At 35.7% G+C, this 14,316-nt stretch overlaps 1 protein-coding gene across 2 annotated transcripts; it reads right to left on the minus strand.

The window, feature by feature from the left end:
- Positions 1–1,797: 1,797 nt before the first annotated feature.
- vstm4b (V-set and transmembrane domain containing 4b) lies at positions 1,798–13,980 on the minus strand. Of its 2 annotated transcripts, none has more exons than XM_058407025.1 (8): positions 13,787–13,980; positions 12,533–12,931; positions 8,451–8,504; positions 8,093–8,128; positions 6,173–6,206; positions 5,943–6,064; positions 5,758–5,822; positions 1,798–4,769 (listed from the first exon to the last, which is right to left on the minus strand). In XM_058407025.1, exons 1-8 carry the CDS (start codon positions 13,836–13,838, stop codon positions 4,644–4,646), a joined length of 888 nt encoding a protein of 295 aa, XP_058263008.1. In that variant the 5' UTR covers positions 13,839–13,980; the 3' UTR covers positions 1,798–4,643. The 2 variants fall into 2 exon arrangements, with proteins under 2 accessions (XP_058263008.1, XP_058263007.1); XM_058407024.1 differs by having other exon boundaries at positions 1,800–4,769; positions 8,093–8,200; positions 13,787–13,969.
- Positions 13,981–14,316: the final 336 nt, after the last annotated feature.

Here is a 14,316-nt window from a genome sequence, read left to right on the forward strand (position 1 = left end):
GAATCAAGCAGATTCACTTATATTAATAAATATGTACTAAAGTAGGACTAAAAAGTAAAATACATAACCTATTTTGAGACAAATAAAAAACCAAAAGGTTCTTTCCATTTCACAAATGTCATGGGCATGCCGGCTTCCGCTGCGCTTCCACGTTCCCAATCGCCAGACTTCTGATTATACCACCTGCAACCAATCTAGCCGACACCTATTTAATGCCCTCACTCGCCAGTGGCAGAGGCGAGTATTGTTACTGTTTAAGTGGAACGAGTGACTTGCCTTACTTATTCCGTTTGTCCTGCATTACCTGCCCCTTTTGACACTTGTTCCCGATTGCGTTGGCATATCCTATGTTTATCATCTTTTCTAGTAAAGCCTTTGTGTTTTCACCCCCAGCTCTCTCTTGTGGTGATTGTGACAACAAATAGATGCTTAGATGTAAGTCTAAGATAACTGTGATACCTACACCTCACTATGGCTCATTATACTATCCTTTAATAATATAGAATTGTATGTTATTTTATTTATCTTAACTGAGTGAAGGGCCACATTTTGGTGACATTTTGTTCATAGCGGTGGAAATTATACATGATAATAGACATTGATCAGCCATAACATTAAAATGATCTGCTTAATATTGTGTAGTTCTGCATTGTACCATCAAAACAGCCCTGACCCAATGAGACATGGACTCCCCAAGACCTCTGATGCTGGATCAGAATAAGATATGTGGAATTTTAAGGCCAAGTCAACACATTAAACTCTATGTAATTTTCCATTCCATGCCATTACTGAATAGTTTTTACAATGTGCTAAGGAGCACTATCCGGCAGAAAGAGGAAAGAAAGAAAGAGGAATACCCATTAGGGAATATGATTACTATGATGCTTACGCTTGCCTGCTTCCGACACATTAACTTTGAGAACTGACTGTTCACCTGCTGTCTAATATATCCCAACTTTTAACAGGTGACACTGTAACACGTGCAAGCATGTGTGTTTATAGTCTCATAGTGCTCCTGTCACAAAACAAAGTGTGTGACTAAAGAAGTAGGTTTGTGTGAAGAACTAAAATTGTCTTTGAGACATCTTTGGAAAGCTGGTAGATAAAGAGCTTCAGCTCAGTTTATTTAGTCAGCAGAAGGATGTGGATCCAGCATGCTTTGTCTTTGTAACAACCTCTCATTAAGTAGTGCACAAGACATAGCCAGACATCCTTCACATTCAGTATATTAGCTTAAATCAGTAATTACCGCAAGTTAGCTTAAATTAAAAGAAATTATTTTTTAAAATGTTAAATTAACTGAATCAATTCGTTTGTGTTTGATGTTCACTTGCTCTACATAGGGATCTCTTTCTTGACTAGTTTCTTCAACACACTTTTGGCTGAATTATGACCATCTTACTCCCTTTCCAGAAATATTACAGTGACATGCTGTTATGTTGTCTCTCATACACCAATCGTGGAAGCGATTGTCACAGGATGTGCTATTATAGAAAAACAATCCAGTGATCTGAGGACAACATATGAGTCTGAAGAGGATTCATTTCCTTACAACAGCATGTTTTTTATTTTATTATTTTATTTAGAGTTTTTTATTCTTCTGATACCATATAATTAGAATTTTTATTTATTTATTTAAATTACTAACATATCATACTTTTTAACCAATTTAGTTGCATTTAATACTGTAGAATATTAAAGAGAAATGCTAGATAAATGTAAAGGTATTCAAGATAGCGATATCATTTGCTGCATTTGTTGTAATTCGGCAATGAATCAAACATGTCCATTTGCCTTTTTCAGCATTTTTACTTTATAAAAAAACAAATAAGAAACAATACATATATAAGGTAGACATTAATCAAGTAAACCTATTTACCATGTCAACACAATAATCTAAACACAAAATCTCTCCTTCTTCTTCTTCTTCTTCTTCTTCTTCTTCTTCTTCTTCTTCTTGTTCTTCTTTAATAAAGCTTTTGCAGTATGTTTAAATAAGTGTAAGGCTGGAAAGAAGAAATGGATGTTCTGCTTGTGTGAGGCGAGGATGGCCTTGAGGAGGGAGCTGAATTCACAGCTGGAACTTATTAGCGGAGAACACAGTGTGCTCCCATTACACTCAGTGTGGTTTGGAGGAGCTTTTGAGTTTTCACAGTTAAATGACTTTCCCAGATGAGGATTTCTTATAATGTAAGTATGCAAGGGGTTAATCATCGACATCCCATAATTCTGTGCAACATGAGGGTTTCCATGTTGTTTTCTGCTTGTTTGAAACATGAAGCTTTTTCCAGTTAAGTCCAACAGAATAAAAAATATACTGTCCAATTCCCTCTGTCAACCCTAATGGTTTTTAAATAACATTTGTTATCTATAATGAAGAAATATTTTAAAAAACTTAAAGGATTTCAGAAGTACAGGATTCTAATTTTAATTTCTATTATATTTAAAGGATTTGGGTTCCCATTCAGGTCTATATTGGAATTTGATATTTTTAAGACTATTTCTGAATTGATGTAAATTAAGTTGTTGTCATTACCTGGAAAAAACATAATATTTAAGCTTTAAATAAAAGAAATTAACTTTGTGTTCAATGAATTACTAATCATTAATGACCAATACAGGTTAAGGTTTCTACAGAATAGCATATAACAGTAAAAGGATACTGTAATTTAAAATAAAATCTTTCAGTATTAAAAAAATCCCAAAGCACTCTCTGTAATTTCCAATAACATTCTAACAACAGGACATTGCTTTTAATGAAATACAAGTAGAGTTATAATGATATTCTAAAAATCAAATAAGATCCTACAGAACAACTGGAATTCCAGATGGATTTTTGACAAGGGTATTTATTTATGTTCTGGTATATTGTGTGTGATTAGTTTTATTTTTTTTTTTATTAATGCTGTGCAATAGGCCAAATCTCTTCTATATACACTCATCAAAATCATCAAGTTGTATTACAGTACTATGCTACAATATTTTACGAGAAGGAAGGTTACTAAATAATACAGTTCCCTTTTGCTGGGGTGATACCATCAAGTCTATACCTTTTGTACCCTGGTGGCAGTTTTTCTTCTTTTTGGAAAGGGTACTGTTTTAAATTGTCATAGGTTACACAGAACACACACACACACACATGTATATATACTGTACATATGTACACTCTATTGGGACATCTGCCTTTACATGCACCTCAATTTTAATGACATCCCATTCTTAATTTGTAGGGTTTAATATGGAGTTGGCCTGCCTAGGGTTAGCCTAGGCCTGCCCTTTGCAGCCATAACAGCTTCAACTCTTCTGGGAAGGCTTTCCACAAGGTTTAGGAGTGTGTTTATGGGAATTTTTGACCATTCCTCTAGAAGTGCATTTGTGAGGTCAGGCACTGATGATGGACAAGAAGGCCTGGCTCACAGTCTCCACTCTAATTCATCACAAAGGTATTGTATGGGGTTGAGGTCAGGACTCTGTGCAGGCCAGTCAAGTTCCTCCACCCCAAACTTGTTCATCTATGTCTTTATTGACCTTGCTTTGTGCACTGGTGGGCAGTTCATGTTGGAACAGGAATGGGTCATTCCCAAACTGTTCCCACAAAGCTGGTAGCATGAAATTGTCCAAAATGTCTTGGTATGCTGAAGCATTAAGATTTTTTTTCACTGGAACTAAGGGACCAAGCACAACCCCTGAAACAACAAACAAACAACCCCACACCATAATCCCCCCTCCACCAAACATAACACTTGGCACAATGTAGTCAGGCAAGTAACGTTCTCCTGGTAACTGTTAAATCCAGACTCGTCCATTGGCTTGCCAGACAGAGAAGTGTGCCTGGTCACTCCAGATAACACATCTCCACTACTCTAGAGTCCAGTGACTGTGTGCTTTACACAACTGCATCCGATGCTTTGCATTGCACTTGGTGATGTAAGGTTTGGATGCTGCTAATCGGCCATGAAAATTCATTCCATGAAGCTCTCTATGCACTGTTGTTGAGCTAATCTGAAGGCCACACGAAGTTTGGAGGTCTGTAGCTATTGACTCTGCAGAACTTTGGCGACTTCTGCGCACTGTGCACATTCTATATACAGGTTTTATTACACAATATAGTAGATTCATGTTGAATGGAGATCTGAAAGTGATCATTATCATTTTAGTCAGTATGTTGATTATTAATTTAACATGCAGTAAAGAGATAAACATAACGTAGCATACAGTGATTAAGGCAAACGTAAAAGTATTTTCCTTATGTCTGGTTCTCCAGCTCCAAGTAGCAATCAAGGTCTACCATGGATCACTAATTAGTGCATGGGGGTTGAACTTGGCAGGCAGATGAAAAGGGGATCCTCTGATAACAGGAGTAGTTACAGGGGAGGCGATGAATAAAAATGGCTGTTTATACAGCTATAAGATGTGTCAGTCAAAACACAGATGGAATGTTCTTTAGCTCTAGGTGTGTCATCAGCTGGCCCGGTGTCTTGTATAGCAGTCTATATGCAGAGTGTTTAGAATTTTTTCAATACAACACAATATGTACAAAGAATTAAGTAAACACTGTTACATATCTGGTAGCAAATATTTGCCAGACATTGTCAATAACATTAAGCATTATAAATAATCAATCAAAAAGTAAAATGATTTTATTACACCATTTGGTCTTCAAAAAGGATTTGGGCATATACTGTTCCTGTCTTCGAAGTTTTGGCATCAGGGACAGGTTTAACCAGTTCAAGTTCTGCATAAGTTAAACTCTCCTCTGCAATCTTTGGCTGTAAGGTCAGAGAGATTGTGATGTAATCAACAGTCCAATAATTACAGTATATTCATGTATATTCACTATGTATTGAAATGAGCACTATAGTTTAAATTTATTCTCTTAAAGTTGATTATTTTTCTATAACAGTGGTGTTTTATTGTTGTACCACACTGGTTTGCTAAGGTTTGCATTATTTTATTAATTAAAAAATGATATTTTTACCTTTTTGACCAGTTATAGTTGTTTAAAGCTGTTTAACGTCTGTGACACACGTTAGTTCCTGTTATCACTTGTTGCTTGTCACTTGTTACTGTTACTATTGTTAATAGTGTTATAAACACTATTCACCTCACCAGACAGTTTTTTCTTTCTCTTTTAGTTAATTTTATGGCTAGCTGCCACAGAAACCAAGACAGATTTGCCTATAACACATAATAAAAACAATATCACCCCCCAAAAAACAAACAAACAAACAAAAAACAATGGCCAGATAACACATGAAGCAGCAGTACTGTTACCACTCCAAAATTACGGAACAGCAACAGTACAGTAAGCTTATTTTGCAACAGCACATTTGGAAATGTTTCATTCCACATATATTAGATTTACCAACAATTACAGCTTTAGTTTATTAATGAATGTCACACCATACTTTTAATATAGTTAGAACATCCTCCTCCTCCAAACTTATGGTGCTGTGGTGGAAAACTTATTGAATGTTATGCAGAACTGACACTGGAGACTCCTTCCATGAAGTCTCCATACAGAAAGCTTGAATATATTTTATTATATATTATACAATTTTCTTTAACATTGTTTCAATCTGTTTGTTATTATGTCACTTAGTTTACAGTTTAGTAGTGCAGTGATTTTATATGAATATTTTATATGAAATGATTATTAAGATTCACTGGGTTCTTTAAAATTGGGGTCTTCTAAAGGCCATCCATTCCAGTAAAAAGAGAATGAGTGTTAGCAAGATTTAGCTTCACATAACTTACCAGAATTATCTTTCTTGGTTGAGGTTTTAAAAGTTTAGGCTTTCTCAGTCTGTCAGAAATGGGTGCTGGGAAGTAATAGTGGTGATGTTATGAGTTAAAATGGTAAGACAGTCTATTTTAAATTAAGTATTTTTAAGCATTTGAGCAATAAACTTAGAAAGAGAGAGAGATGGAAAGATTTCTACCTTTAGCTGGGATTTCTGGTGGCTCCTCCACCTGTTCTACTTTTTTTTTTGTCTTGTAATTCTTTTGCTTCTTGGGAAGAGCTGGCGAAAGGCTAACTACACTCGTGACTGTTTCTCCAGAGCTGAGCAAAGACAAAAATTATTATTAAATTATTAATTATTAATTATTAATCATAAATAGCTATCTTCCACTATCACAGTGTAGCTTATTTTCTATTAAACAGACCTACCTGTTTTGGGGACTTTTCACCAAGTGGTAATTTTCTGAACAAACAGAAGCATAGCAAAACAACAACAAAAAAAAAATCAAATTAAATTAATTACAACAATCCATCAGAAGTTAATAAAGTTAAAATAGCAGTGTGAAAGCAGTATAAAACAGCCTGAAAATGTGTCTTTCTATTATATTATGATGTCTGCATACTGAAACACCACATGACACAGTGTCATTAGTTGATGAGCAAAACAAAAGCAGCTTGTAAATTTGTGGCCCCTGCTTTCTGTGAAGTGAACTGCAATAAAATGCAATGGCTTTACTTCTTCTCATGAAATTGGTATGGCAATGAATATTACAATAATTTAATAATTTAATAAAGTCCACCAACTTATCTTTTTATATAGGAATGAAAAGTTTATTGTTTATTTCCTTAAACATGCTATGTTACCTGAAATCTAGACTGTACTTTGACATTTACAAGGATTCTGTTTTGCCACTGTATTACTGTAATTTTCAGGTAACTTGGGTTACTAGGTACAGAAGCAACGTACAATTTACAGCAAACAAATGTAAATCATATTTGCAGTAAAGTACAGTTGTTTGCTGTGAATGTATTGACAATCCTGGTTCTACAGTAAAAGAAAGTTACATAATAAATTACAGTTTACATGCACACTGTTTAGTTGTTTTGGCCACGCCACAAATAAATTTGTAGTTATTGTTCACAATAAGGCTTGTTCTACTCAATAAAATTAATTAAAAAAAATTTCTATGAAAATCGTAGAATAATTCAGATGGCATCTAGGCCATATCTGACATAAAGTTGGGTAAATTGCTAGATAACAAAAATGTTCTGTCTGTAACCTAAAAATGCCTCATCCCAGTTTACTGTTAAGCTGTGTAATTTTCTATATACCTTAGAAATTAAATATATGTAAAAGTTTTGTTTCTACAAGCCTGGCTGCCTAATTGTAGTTATTATCTGTATCATTATTATAGTGTAGCTGTTATCATTACGAATGAACTTAGCAATTGTTTGAAAGCATAGTCTGTAGAAGGGTAAGTATTGTAGCATAGACCATAATAATGGTAGCACAGTCCAAAATAATTACAGTTTTTAATCATAGTGTTGACAAAGTAACAAGGAAACATATGGTGCACTTCTCATACTGACTTAGATTGGAATCTGTGAAGACAAATTAGCCAACAAATTAGGCCTGATGATTCATGAGGCTTCTGTAGGTATGAAGTTGTTTATCACTGTAGCTCAAGATACTGACAAAACTTTCAAACATATCAGAATTTCCATGCAAAAATTGTTTCAAGTCGAACAATTTTCAAAAATGACCAGTTAGCTAACTTTAAAGAAATCATGCCATAATTAAAAGACAAAACATGAGTACAGTGTACTCTTCATGACCAAATACTGCTGCTTTCATATACAGGCCATAACAAACACAGTAGGTTTCATGGCCCCTGATTTTAAAGAAGGCCACATTTTCATGTTTATTGTGAAAATCCCCCCTCTACTCATGTGATGTGGTTTTATTTTTTTGTGACAGACAGGTACTTTAGTATTATGGTATACAGTATACTATACTAATTATTATTATTATTATTATTAGTAGTAGTAGTAGTAGTAGTAGTAGTAGTAGTAGTAGTAGTAGTAGTTGTAGTTGTAGTAGTAGTGGTTTAATTTATTCAGTGTTGTAGTAGTAAATAATGAACCAAATAAAGAATTATGACCACTGTGGGATGGTTTTCAGTCAGGAAGAGTATTAGCTGATGCAAAGCACAGTTTGCATATGGTGTCTTTCAAGTTATAAAGTAATTATAAATCTAGAAAAGACATTACCCTAATACCTAAATCTTCCGACCATCTCACCTCATATTCATTCACACTGACTTGTGAAGTTAAAAACTTATCTTGTACCTTTTAAATGCCTCTTCTTCAGCAGATACTGGCAGCCTACAGCCATGGTAAACATAAACATGCACAAGAGCCCCACACAACAAATCAGCACTGCACACAGATACAAATCTGAAACAAACACAAAAACATGAACTGAAACATGATCCATGGCTTCAGACTCAATTAAATGACCACATGAGTTTCTCATAATCATATCATTTAAACAAAATATTCGCTCAGGGAAGAATGGATGAATGAGTGATGTTTACAAGTTTCAAAAGAAAAGCCTTTCCTACTACTTCCATGGATTGTACATTATTTAGAGCTCTGTACTATTTTTGTCCAGGATGAAATGGGTAAGAATATATCTGTGGCTTACCTTCAAACAAGCTCCAAAGCCCGCCCATGGCATTGGAGGATGGAAGGAAGTGCACTGCAGAAAGAACAGGGAGAAGTGCACAATCATCACTACGGCTCCATAGGCCTGGTAATTGCACAGCACTCAGGGTTAAATAAAGTTAATTACAGGCCGCTCTGTGTGGGATGACAGCATGAAGGCTATGCCTCGCTATGGATGCGCTTGTTCTTGGCTAAGCAGCTCCATAAGGTTGACATACGCTGGGAGCCTCTGAAATAAACTAAACCCTGTGAGCAGCTAATAGCATAGTTATTGGGCCTAAACATACGCAAGAGGAATGCCGGCATTTTGATGCTTTCCTTTTGATGCTACAAATCAAGTCACATCATACCACCTGATTCTTTATTTTTTTATTCCTTAAAAAATTAATACAATAATAATAATAACAACCACTTTAACTCAATTAAATTTATTTGTATAGTGCTTTTAACAATGGACATTGTCTCAAAGCAGTTTTACAGAAGTAGAGAAACAGTAGAGAAACAAGAATGCACAAAAGTAGGTGTTACTTAAACTTCATTGCCATTACTCAGTTATACTAAAACAATGTAAAACAATGAAACAAAGATAATGTGTGTAAAACAATGAAACAAAGATAAATCATATCAGAACATTTTCACCTTTAATGTAAATACAATTACATTGAAAACCAAAGTGACACATTTCAGAAAAAAAATATATAAAATAAAGAAATCTTAAAAATTAAATAATTGCATAAATGTGCACACCATTTTATAATTGGGTAGGTGGCTGTGTTTAGAATCAACCAGTAATCAAGCTTATGTGAAATAGGAATTAGTCTATCTCTAAAGACTCCAAGATTTAATCCAAATAAATCTTGGCTAGTCTTGTTTGATTTCTTAGTTGCATCCTACTGCAGGAGCCATTGGCCAGTAAGAGCTTATAAAGCATCAACAACTGCACTGACTTGGATACTGGATACTGCCCCGTGGGGAAGACAAAAGAACTGCCAATGCACCAGCATAATAAGGTAGTTGAACTTTATAAAGAAGGAAAAGGGTATAAAAAATATATCTCAACAATTGAAAATACCAGTCAGTACTGTTCAGACTCTGATAAAGAGGTAGGAAATAATAGGTTCTGTTGATACTAAGCCACGGTCAAAAGCCACCAAGAAAGATTTCACCCACTACTGCCAGAAGAATTGTTTGGGACCCAAAGAAAAACCCACAAACAACTTCAAGAGAAATACAGACTGCTCTGGAAAAAAAGTGGCGTTGTTTCAAGGAGCACAATAAGGAGGTACTTGAACACAAATGTCCTGCATGGTAGAGTTGGCAGGAGAAAGCTTTTACTGCACCCATGCCACAAAAAGGCCCGCTTTCAGTACACTAGACAGCACCTAGACAAGCCTCACAGCTTCTGGACCAGAGTCATTTAGAGTGATGAGACCAAAATTTTACTTTATAGTCACAACCATAAAAGCTATGTTTGAAGATGAGTCAACATCCCCACTGTAAAGCATGGTGGTGGATCTCTTATGTTTTGGGGCTGTGTGAGCTCCAGTGGCAGAGGGAATTTAGTCAAAATTGATGGCAAGATAAATGCAGCATGTTATCAGAAAATACAGGCAGATAATTTGCATTGTACAGCACAAAAGCTGTGCATGGGACACTCTTGGATGTTCCAGCATGAGAATGATCCAAAGCACAAGGCCAAGTTGACCCTCCAAAAAGTGAAGGTTCTGGAGTGGCCATCACAGTCTCACTTTAGAGATTTTAAATGTGCAGTTTGTGCAAGACACAATACTAAGAACTAAAGGTATGCAAACTTTTGAACAGGGATAATTTTCTCGTTTTCTTTATTGTCATGTTTTATTTGATGATTGTGCCATTCTGTTATGCCTTACATATGAACTTGAGTCCTATAAGAAATAAAATAAATTTGTTTTGCCTTCTCACTCATGTGGTACACATCTTGTAAATTCTTGCAACAAACTGCGATGCACTGTGTATTCTGTCACCTTTCTATCAGAGCCAGCATTAACTTCTTCAGCAATTTGCGAAAGAATAGCTCATCTGTTGGATCCACACAGGCCAGTCTTTGCTCCCCACGTGCATCAGTGAACCTTGGCCATCCATGACCCTGTCGCCGCTTCATCACTGTTCATTCCTTGGTCCACTTTTGATAGATACTAACCACTGCAGACCGGGAACACCACACAAGAGCTGCAGTTTTGGAGATGCTCTGATCCAATGGTCTAGCCATCACAATTTGGTCCTTGTCAAACTCGCTCAAATCCTTATAACATAATCAGTGTTATTCACTTCACCTGTCATTGTTCACAATGTTATTCCTGATCAGTGTATATTTATAATTCACCCAAAAATTATATTCACCTAGTCCTCATATAAGCTTTATTACCATCATTTTCACCATATCAAATTAGTGTATTATTGAATATAATACGATTTCATTATTATTTGTTTACATGAAATCATGTACAACAAATGTATTAATGAATTCAGTAATAAAATGGTTGTAATATATATGTCACTATTCATGGCCTGCTTAATACACTTATTTTGGGATCTAATTTATGTGTGGCAGAATTGGAAAATGAATAAAGACTCTTTCTTTTCAGTCACACAGCACATAGTTGGACAAAGAGACCCAGATACAGAATGGTCTACCACAGCATTCATTTGGTATAAAGTTTGTGGAAAAAGATGAAGAAATGCCAGAAGGCACTCTGTAAAAGAGTCCTTTCAAACTGTATCTGTAATACAGAGGCAACATGTTTTATAAAAGGTGAAAGGACAAAAAAGGCCAAAGTTGGGAACTTGGGAGTTGTTTCCCCAGCAAATCAACATGGCTTCTCAAAGCATCAGTAAAATTAGGCAACAACAGGAAACATAGCACTATTTTTGTTTTCCCTCACGTCATTTTTTTTTAAAACCAAAAATGTAGCTTTCAAATTTAGATCTATTCTTCCACAAACTCCATATCTACTATGTGTTGTTATCTGGCCCACATACACTACAAAAATGTCGATCTCAAAAATAGATGTTTAGATCTTTCAGTGTTCAATGGATCTAGGTTGACTTCCTCCTTGTCTTGCACAGAATGTCATCCTTATGTTGTTATCCTGCCCACAAATGTTGTTAGGTTTTCCTCTACTTTCTATGCTAATGTGTATTTAAATCATGACCACATCCTCTACACCACAGCAAACTCTCCTACACAAAAAAACACAAAGCCTCCATAAAAAACCTCAGTGGCTTCCTGACAATCCTTGCAGGGTCATATCATTTTCATGTGACTATTTATTTACTGCATATTTGAGCTGGGTTTTGAAAAAGGTAGCATCATTGCTGTTGGTTCAGTATGCTTGTTCATTTCAGCTAAATTATATAAACAAAAAGGTTTTGCTTATTGTTACACATTGCACAATATTGTACGTAAGGGAATAAATCAACAGCGTAATGTGATGCAACCTTATCATGACTAATCAGAATAGATCATTTAACATTACTGTAGTTTATAGATTTAGAACTAATACCTGCACATTTTAAGTACCCCCATGTGGAAAGTTCAGAGGTTAAACAGGTTAACTCCACATTTATTAAAATGGCATCTGAAAATCTAGAAAGCTAAATAAATCTATCTATCTATCTATCTATCTATCTATCTATCTATCTATCTATCTATCTATCTATCTATCTATCTATCTATCTATCTATCTATCTGTCTGTCTGTCTGTAAGAATTTAGCAGCACATACGTATCTACAAAGAATGCTGCCTGAAAACACACACCATGTTTGCTTCACTTCCTGCAGTTGGGTCAGTTCTGTCAAATCTGTTTCTCACTGTTTTATATATAGTTATATTCTGCTTGGGAGCAGATTTTAAAAAGAACCACACACAAAGGTTCATTTCAAATAGCCAAAACACTTTATATGGCAAAGCACCTTAACTTTCTATGCTAAGCTTGAATGTTCTTAAACAAGGCCCTGATATCCTCAGCTACACTACATGCTTAAATAATAGTTTTCCCAAAAATGTGTCTCCATATTCTCACCTTTAAGTTCTGTAGCTGCTGTGGAGTTGGCAGATGATTTCCATCTCTCACGGTGCTTCTTAAACTCCTGTACCCTGCAGCTGTACAAGCCTCTGTCACCTCTGGTAATGTTGATGATCAAGAGGTTGTAGATCTTGCCCTGCTTCACAACTATTAACTTAATCTTGGGTTTGGGGAAGCTCTTGGTGTAGTTTCCATAGAATTTGGCCCTTCTCATATTGACTTTGGCAAGGAGCTGCTCATCTCCTCCAGACACAGGATGGAAAATCCAGCGTAGCACAAGAGCAGTGTCTGATTTGTGCCACTGGTTCACTTGACATGATAGTGTGACGTTCTCACCCTCAACCGCCACCAGGAATGGAGATGGTGTGACTGTGGCATTAATGGCAGTGCAAACATCTAGAGATACACAAAGGTTTAGCTACATTTCAAAGTTGGATATTAAAATCCCTTTTTTGCCACAAAGTATATAACCATAATTACAGATTTAAAAAATTAAATAAGAAAATAAATATAAAACAGGGCTCTGTCCTGTTTCTTTTAAATCCACCATTGTTTTTACATTTAGTTAATGCTCTTGGACAATGTATCCTAGATGCAGAAACAGTTCTACTCAATGAACACAAATTATGGACCATATGGAAAGTTTTTGGACCCCAGACACCTATATTCTTGTGAATAAATAGTAACAGTTTCATTGTAGTGTAATGTGTTGTGGATCAGCTCAGACATTAGCCTTTGCTATTTCACAAGGGAAATATTCCACAGACAGTAAGCACACTCTCAAAAGAGTAAAAAACAAACAAACACAGGAGTCTTAACGAGTACCTTATTCTCAAGTGCTTTATATAGTAACAGATATTATGGTTACTTACTTACTTACATACAAGACTTTTGCTGAAGCATGTGAGTTACTTTGTGGTAAATACAATATTCTGGTTAGGGAGGAGTCACAAACCACAACAAAGTTAACAGCAACTGCTCTTTCTGTCTTTCTGTGGCACTGCTTGCATTTTTGCAGGGTTTTAAGTAAATATGTTTTGCATTTCTAAATTGGAACTGTTTTAACGTTGATTTTAAGGCACATGAATTTAACTGAAATTTAAGTTTCCTTATTTTGACACTTTCTAGCAGATCCATTCAAAAACTAAAAAAAAATCATAAGGTGTATTCAATATATTTGACATTTAACAACACATGCTGATTTAACTCTCTAGCGGAAGTTATTTTTTCATCATAACAGAATTTGCTTACCTCTGAAGAAAACACTAGTCAGGAAAACTGTTAACCTTGCACAGATCTTCATTCTCCAGTCTGACTGGCTCCATAAAAAAAGTTCAGTGTCGCCACAGAAAGGCGCCCATCCAGTCTCTTTTTGTTTCTTCTCTTTTCCACTCTGAAACCTGAGTCAGGGCATGTTCTGTTTCTTCTTAGTGTACTCCCTCACTCCTCCTCCTATTGCTCAAATGCAGGCACACACAATCTCTCTCTCTCTCTCTCTCTCTCTCTCACACACACACACACACACACACAGAGAAAGAGAGAGAGAGAGAGAGAGAGAGAGAGAGAGAGAGTCTGTCCTCAGTAACCCTCAATTTCTTTCACTGGCAATGTAGTTTTGTTAAAGGCTACCTTATTTTTGGTTTTGAAGACATGTCCAGAAGCCAAGTTAAAACTTGGGTTCGGCTTTGCAACTACTACCAACTTGAACTCACAGAATATATTGCAGTGATTTCCAGATCATACATGTTACAGGCTAGTTAACATACTGTATAATATCAGGA

Source organism: Hemibagrus wyckioides, linkage group LG13 (assembly GCF_019097595.1).
Source record: "Hemibagrus wyckioides isolate EC202008001 linkage group LG13, SWU_Hwy_1.0, whole genome shotgun sequence".
Lineage (NCBI taxonomy): Eukaryota > Metazoa > Chordata > Actinopteri > Siluriformes > Bagridae > Hemibagrus > Hemibagrus wyckioides.